Source organism: Dipodomys merriami, unplaced genomic scaffold (genome assembly GCF_024711535.1).
Source record: "Dipodomys merriami isolate MVZ:Mamm:240054 unplaced genomic scaffold, mDipMer1.0.p SCAF_57, whole genome shotgun sequence".
In the NCBI taxonomy this organism is placed as follows: domain Eukaryota; kingdom Metazoa; phylum Chordata; class Mammalia; order Rodentia; family Heteromyidae; genus Dipodomys; species Dipodomys merriami.
In genome coordinates, this window is record NW_027206146.1 from 4,165,717 (window position 1) to 4,173,082 (window position 7,366).

Below are 7,366 nucleotides of genomic sequence, written 5' to 3' on the forward strand. Positions count from 1 at the left end.
TCTCTGCACTACTTGTGCCTTAGGAGAGCCCCCTGCCGGAGACATTGTGAACTGCCGAAGTACTGTGGGTTTGGAATGGAGGCCCAAGGTGACTTGCTCTCTCCCACTTCCTCCCCCCCCTCCTCCTGAGGTCCTCCCTCTCCCTTGCTCTCTACCCGTCCCCCCGCCTCCTGGGTCTTGAACTCAGGGCCTGCACAGCCTCTTTGTACTCAAGACTAGCACACTACCACTTGAGCCACAGCCACACTTGTAGCTTTTTTTTGAGTGGTTAATTGAGATCGGAGTGTCATAGTCTTTACTGCCTGGGTCAGCTTTGAACTGTGACCCTCAGATCTTAGCCTGCTGAGTAGCTAGGATGACAGATGTGAGCCACCCGTGCCAGGCTGTGGGTCTCTCTTATGCTCCTCTGTATTTTTTTTCTTTTTAAAAAATTTCCCTTTTCCCTTTTTTGTGTTGTAGAATTGAAAGCAGCACCTGTGCATGCTGGACAAGCGCTCTACCATGAACCATATCTCCACAGAGAGAACCAATAAAGGGCACAGGACAAGATACACAGTACTCCTGCCATTCAGTACTGTGATCCTGGCTCAGTTCTGGGAGGGTCTGAAGGCTGCTTGCTGGAGGGTTTTGTTGTGGCTGTCATTTTGGTATTGAGGATTGAACTCAGGGCCTGGGTGCTATGTCAGAGCTTTTCCCTTCAAGGCTGGTGCTCTCCCACTTAAGCCACAGTTCTACTTCCAGCCTTTTGGTGGTTAATGGGACGTAAGAGTCTCAGGAACTTTCCTGCCCAGGCTGGCTTGGAATCCTGATCTTCCAATCTCAGCCTCCTGAGTAGCTAGGATTACAAGCATGAGCGGTAGGCACCTGGCTCATCCTAAAGGATTTGTAAATGTTACTAAAGAGCCTTTGCAGTGGGTACTCTGAGCCTCTTTATTGCCTCCTCCTGGCTCCCTGGCTGAGGTCCAGATCTACAGCCTAGGGGACCCTCTGTGGAAATGGATTTCTGCGTAATTCTTCTCAGGGTCCCTTGGCCTTGGGGTCTCCAGAGGCTGGGAGAAGTTGAGAGTAGCATAATGGAGTTCTTCTGGGCAGCTCTCAGGGTCTGGGCCTTGTGTGGGTGATGTGGGCTTGGGGCAGCTGAGGGCGGCCTTGAGTTTCTTCCTTGGGTCTGGAGAGCCAGTGCCTGGAGAAGCGGTCCTAGGAGGGCTGCTTAGGTTGGCCTTCAGATTCTGCATCCAAGGAAACAATAACCACCCTTCATTCATTCATTTGTTCATTCATTCATTCAACACAGAGTTGGGCACTGAGCAGCTCCCATAGCTGGGAGAAAAACCCAGTCTCTCACTGAGTCTGGCTTTCATCCCCGCCCCAGGAACAAGGCACACAGGAAGGCTGGGGGCATGACCACCAGAGCTGGCTGGGGTGGGAGAGTCTTGATGGTGGGTATGGCCACCATGGACCTTGAATTTCTAGGCAGGTGCTCTTCCAGTTTGGCCATGCCCCGTCCCTTTTGCTTTCATTGCTGTTCCAGTAAAGTCTGATCTTTATGCTCAGGGAAGGCCTGAAGCATCATTGTCCCAATCTCATCCTTCCAAGGAGCCAGGATGATAGTCGTGAGCCCTTGTGTCTAGATTGGTTTTATGATTTTCATGCTGGGATATATGTTTACATGGGCAGTCAGTGGCACAACCCGTTTACATTCTCACCCCTTCTAGCCTCTTTCCCTGACCCTATAACTGAGAGCAGTAGAAAATCAAACCAGTCATTGCAGCCTCCTAGAATCCTACTCCTTAATGAAGAAGCACACATTAGAAAGGACAAAATAATGGCATTTACAGGAAATGGATAGAACTAGAATAAATCATATTGAGTGAGGTAAGCCAAGAGCAAAGAGACAAATGGCACATGGTCTCCCTGATAAGTGGAGTTACATCCAAATCATAAGGTAATAGAACAAAGTTAACAGGACTTGAGAAACAAAGGAACTCCACTCTTCTGGTCTAATCACTACCAAATAATCGCATGCTGCTGATCACATATATGGTATATATGTGCACACTGGAGGGAACCTAGGAGGAAGACACAGAACTAGAGAGAATCAGGGAAAAAGCATACAACAGTGGGACCCATCAGCTTCACTGGACATTGATCAAAACGAGCTAAGCAACTCAATGGCTGCGATGGGAGGGAGGGAACGAGTGGGAAAGAGGGAACAGCTGACACTATACAAAAGGAAAGGAATGTACACATCATCTGATGTGGAAGAAATAACTCTATTGTCAAAGCTCATAGAATTCATAAACTTTATAGACCACGATAGTCAATGCTCATAGAATTCATAAACTTTATAGACCAGGATAGTCAATTTTCCCCATGAAAGTTAGAATGTGTTTGTGACTTTAACTAAGCATCACTCTCCCACAATACTGTGAAATTTGTGAAATTATGTAATCAATTAATCACAATAAAAACTTTGCAAAAAAAATCAAGAGGCACATGCTCCAGAAGCATGCCACTAGTCCCTTGAGAGTCAGGAATAACCCCAAACAAAGTTTCTAAAGAAGAGTTGAGCAGAGAGGCACACAGTTATAATCCCTGCATTTAGAAGCCTGAGGGGCAGGAGGATGGCCACTTTGAAGCCATCCTCAATGACATAGCAAAACCCTGTGCCAGACAAACAAACATCCCTATGTCTCCCAAGAGAAGTAGGAGACTGGGCTTGATTTAGACTCCAGAGTGAATCAGCTGCCTGGTGGGCCGCACACTCACCTGGCCCAGACCTTAGGGTTGATGATGCCGTGATCAAGTACAGTGCTGCACTGGGAAACTTGCTTGCTGGATGTCTCTGTCAGAGGTCGATTTCCTTAACTTCTTCATGCTGTGGGAATATCATGGCCTGGATGCACTGCTGACCTTGCCATTTCCCAGGCTTCAGACCCCATGACCTCTGACTCCTACCCCTTGACCCCTCCCAACTCACATGACCACAACAATGAGGCAGAAGGAAAGGACAGCCTTGGCACTGATGCTCAGTCCTGCCACCATGAAAAGCGCTGTGGAGAAGCAGCTCTCACCTGCACAGGACAAGCAGGTGAGTTAGCTGGTGGGCATGTGGGAGCCGGGGGGGGGGAGGGGGCCATGAAAGGCTTGCTGAGCCTCATTCTGATCCAGGTCTTCTATTTCTCCCTTCTTCTTCCTCCCTACCCAGCCACACACCAGGACTCTGGTGATCAGGGCTTCTGGCTGTCTGTTCCCTCAAGAGGGCAGTGGTCAGCAGGTGTCCCCTGTCCCTGGGCCCTGGTATCCCCTCCTCTACTCACAGTGCACAGAGAGGCTCAGGGAGATATGCTGGGCGCCCAGTGGGTTCTGTGCCCGGCAGGTGAATTCTCCTTCATGTTCTGCCTCTACCACGGACAGCTCCAGCACCCCAGGCTCCGCAGGCCAGGGGGGGCTCAGCCTCTGGGAACCCCGGACCCAGCTCAGCGTGGCCGGCGGGTGGCTGTGGGTGACACAGACCAGGCGCACGCTTTGTCCCTGCAGGACATGGAAGGACGAGCCGTTCCTGCGGATTTCCAGCTCTAGGGGAGGGAGAGAGAGAGATGTGGGGTGCTATCCCCACCAGTAAAGGACGCGAGAGGCCCGGCTTCCTGTGTCCCCTGTCACCTGTGCTGTTTCCTTGAGAAGCGGTCACTGTCAGCGCCTCCGGAGGGTCTGCAATGGAGACACAATGGCCAGGGCTCCCTCTGCCTGCGCCTCACACACAAACCCAGGCCCTGGGCTTGCTGGGCCCTGGAAGCTGTGGGGCCCTGCCTCTCCTCTGTCCCCTCCCCTCTTCTTCCCCACCCCTGCTCCTCCCCTGCCCTCCTTGAGTCCACTCACACTGCACAGAAAGGTCCAGAGCGCGATGCAGGGAGCCAAGCCTGTTCTCCGCATGGCAGGTGTAGCGCCCCGCATCCCTGACCTTCACACTGGGCAGGACCAGCCCCAGGGTTCCAGGGTGCGTGGCATTTGACCTCAAGAGGACTCGGTTCCCCAGGACCCAGGTCAGCATGGGTGGAGGCCGGCCAGCAGCAGTGCAGAGCAGCCGCAGAAACTGGCCTTTGTGGACGTCCATGCACGTCGTGTTTCCTTGGGGATCTAGGCAGAGACAGGAGAGGTTGAGGCACAGATAGAGACGGCAAAGACACAGAGACACACAGACAGACTCCCAGAGAAAAAACAGAGATAAGCAGGAGGTTCAGAAAGTGAGACACACACAGATGATGGGATAGAGTGGTGGTGGTGGGGCTCTACATGAATTTGGTCCACTCCACCCGCCCTGGGCTTTCCACTTCCCCTTGGCTGCTATAGCCCTGCCCTCTCAACCTCGCACCTTGGGCGTTGTCACTGAAAATGGTGATCTCCAGGTCTCTGGGGGCACCTGCAAGAAGGGTATGCGCTCTCTCCACAACCAGAGCTTTCCTCCTCAGGAAATAGGGGCCCCCAATGGTGCCCGCCTCTTCTGGGATCCCAAGACAGGCTTCTCCACCTTCCCTCCACACACCAGGATGCCTCATCTGGTCAGAACTAAAGCCAGGACTCACAGGCCACGCTCAGCTGGACGGTGTTATGCACAGTGATGCCAGCACTGAAGGCCGCTCGGCAGGTGAGCTGGGTGCCGTGGTCACTTGGGCGTGGTGTGAGGCTGATTGCTGACAGGAAGGAGGTCTGGGGTCTGCTCTCAGTGGTGAAGATAGCAGGCCCGGACCAGGAGATGGAAGGGGCCGGACAGTACTCATGAACCACACAGAGGATGGTCACCGTCTGTCCGGGCTCCAGGGTCTCCGGAATGAAGATGTCTGGCTGAGTCAAATCTTGTATGTGTGGTGGGGGAGGGGGAGGAGAGGGAGGGAAGAGATCAGATGCTAACACTCAGGCCATGGTCAGGACACCCTGCCTCCATCCCCAGCCTGGGAACCCAGCCCTGCCTGCTGCACCTGTCACTTCCAGCCAGAACGTGTCCCATAGGAAATTATATTTCAGCTTCTCTCCCTTCTCCACTTGGAAGAAGTAATGCCTCTGGTCGTCTCTCTGGGCATCTCTGATGAACAGGGTGCAGTCGTTCCTGTGGGGGTCTCCCACCAGCTGGAATCGACCCTGGGTCCAGGCTTGCACGCGTCGAGCTGGGTTGTTGGAAGCCACGGGTTCCCCAGTGGCTGTGTCAGTTCCTTGTGTGAACCAGTAGCCATGAGCTGGGGAGGAATCCAGACCTGCCTCCTGGCTGGGGTAGGAGAAGGAGCAGGGCACGAGGACACACAGCCCTTCCTGCACCTTCACCTGACTCTGCACCTGCACCTTGTAGACGGGTACCTGAGCCTGGGACCCTATGGGGAGACAGATGGACTCAGTCTGCATCCCAGCCCTGTTCCAGCCCAGCTGCCCACTGCTCTTGGCCACATACCGCCGAAGGACAGCAGCAGCAAGGAGAAGCACAGCTGTGCATTCAGACGCTGCATCCTGAGCTGCTCTGAGGTGATAAGAGCAGGGACAGGAGGGAAGTGCAGGAGACCAAGTTGTGGTCACATGCGTGACGCGCACTGCTGCCGGGGAGGCTGAGCTGGACAGGGGCCTCTCCTACCTGTTGTCTCCTGGTGCTGGGGTTTCTGCTGGGCTTTTGCACACAGGGATCTGGGCCTCCCCAGACTACTCTGGGGCAAGAGGTGAGGCAGCAGGCCTGTGTCTGGTTTTGGGGCCTGGCTGTGGGATGGGCGGAAGGGACTATTCTTTGGGCTATGTGTCACACGGGAAGCTGAAATGCAAGCCAATGTCAAAGCCTTTCTTATGGGAGGTCTGGGGTACAGAGGGAACACTTCTGGTGGGGAGCGATGTCCCTGCTTAGATGGACTTTTAGACTAAATGTATAACGAGTACTCTTTCTGTTTTTTCTTGTTATAAGAATAGCTTCATGGCTGGGAAGGTGGTTCAGAGGTAGAGTGCTTGCCTTGCATGCATGAGGACCTGGGTTCAATTCCTCAGCACCACATAAGCAGAAAAAGCCAGATGTGGTACAGTGGCTCAAGTGGTAGAATGCTAACCTTGAGCTGAAGAGCTGAGGGATACTGCCCAGGTCCAGAGTTCAGGCCCCTCAACTGACCAAAAAAAGAAAGAAAGACAGAAAGACAGAAAGACAGAAAGAAAGAAAGAAAGAGAGAAAGAGAGAAAGAGAGAAAGAGAGAAAGAGAGAAAGAGAGAAAGAGAGAAAGAGAAGAAAAGAAGGAATAAAAGCTCCAACACTGGAGAACTTATGCTGAGGAAAAAAATATTGTTATCTAAAATTCAGCCTTAACTAGATATCTTCCTCTTTTTTCTGTTCTTCTTCCTCTTCCTTCTCCTCCTCTACCTCCTCCTTCCTCTTTGTCTTATCTTGTCTTTTCTTTTTATTTTTTGTCACTGTGTGTGGCTTGAACCCGGCCTCAGTGGTGTTCCTAGGGTCTTAAGCTCAAGTTTAGCCCTCTACCAGTAGAACTACAGCTCCACCTCTGGTTTTCTGTTGGTTAATTGGAGATAAGAGTCTTTCCTGCAGGCAGTGGCTTGACCCATTATCCTCAGATCTCAACCTCCTGAGTAGCTAGGATGATAGTTGTGAGCCACCGTGAGCCCAGTTTATTTTTCTGTATTTTGTTCTGGTCGTACAGTTTGGACTCAGGACCTGGACACCACCCTTGATACTTTTTCTCTCAAATCTGAGGATTGACCTCCAATCCCCCTTCTGGCTAATTGGAGATTAGAATCTAATGAACTTTCCTGCATTGGCTGGCTTAGAACTGTAATGCTCAAATCTCAGCCTCCTGAATAGCTAGGATTACAGGCATAAGCCATTGTTGCCTGGATTGTAAGTCTGTTTTTTCTATAGGTAGTGGATTCTGGTGGCTAACTGTAGTCTGTATAGCTAATTCATGTGTGTGTGTGTGTGTGTGTGTGTGTGTGTGTGTGTGTGTGTGTGTGTGTGTGTGTGTGTCCGTGGGCACGCTTGTACTGGGATTTAACTAAGAGCCTCACACTCTCCCTTTTGCTCAAGACTGGTGCTGTATCACTTGAACCACAGATCCATTTCCAGCTTTTTGCTGGATAATTGGAGAAAAGAGCCTGATGGGTTTTTTCTGCCCGGGTTCTTTTTAAACTGTGACCCTAAGATCTCAGCCTCCTGGGTAGTTGGGATGACAGGAGTGAGCCACCAGCATCCCGTTTGCTCATTCCCGTGTTAATGTTCCATACTCATAGGCTGTGGTACACAGAGCTAGGAAGGGAAGCAATCCAGCCATGACATCAGTGACCATCAGGTGTCACCATAAGGGCCTGTGGGTGACAGGTGACAGGAGCAAGGCCA

The 7,366-nt window shown here is 51.9% G+C and overlaps 1 protein-coding gene across 1 annotated transcript; it reads right to left on the reverse strand.

Moving 5' to 3' along the window:
- Window positions 1–905: 905 nt before the first annotated feature.
- LOC138812449 (sialic acid-binding Ig-like lectin 16) lies at window positions 906–5,495 on the reverse strand. Its single transcript, XM_070000391.1, has 10 exons — window positions 5,441–5,495; window positions 4,977–5,363; window positions 4,584–4,853; window positions 4,373–4,420; window positions 3,880–4,137; window positions 3,664–3,711; window positions 3,321–3,578; window positions 2,981–3,074; window positions 2,770–2,878; window positions 906–1,229 (listed from the first exon to the last, which is right to left on the reverse strand). The coding sequence occupies exons 1-9, from the start codon at window positions 5,493–5,495 to the stop codon at window positions 2,803–2,805; spliced, it is 1,494 nt and encodes a 497-aa protein (XP_069856492.1). The 3' UTR covers window positions 906–1,229; window positions 2,770–2,802.
- Window positions 5,496–7,366: the final 1,871 nt, after the last annotated feature.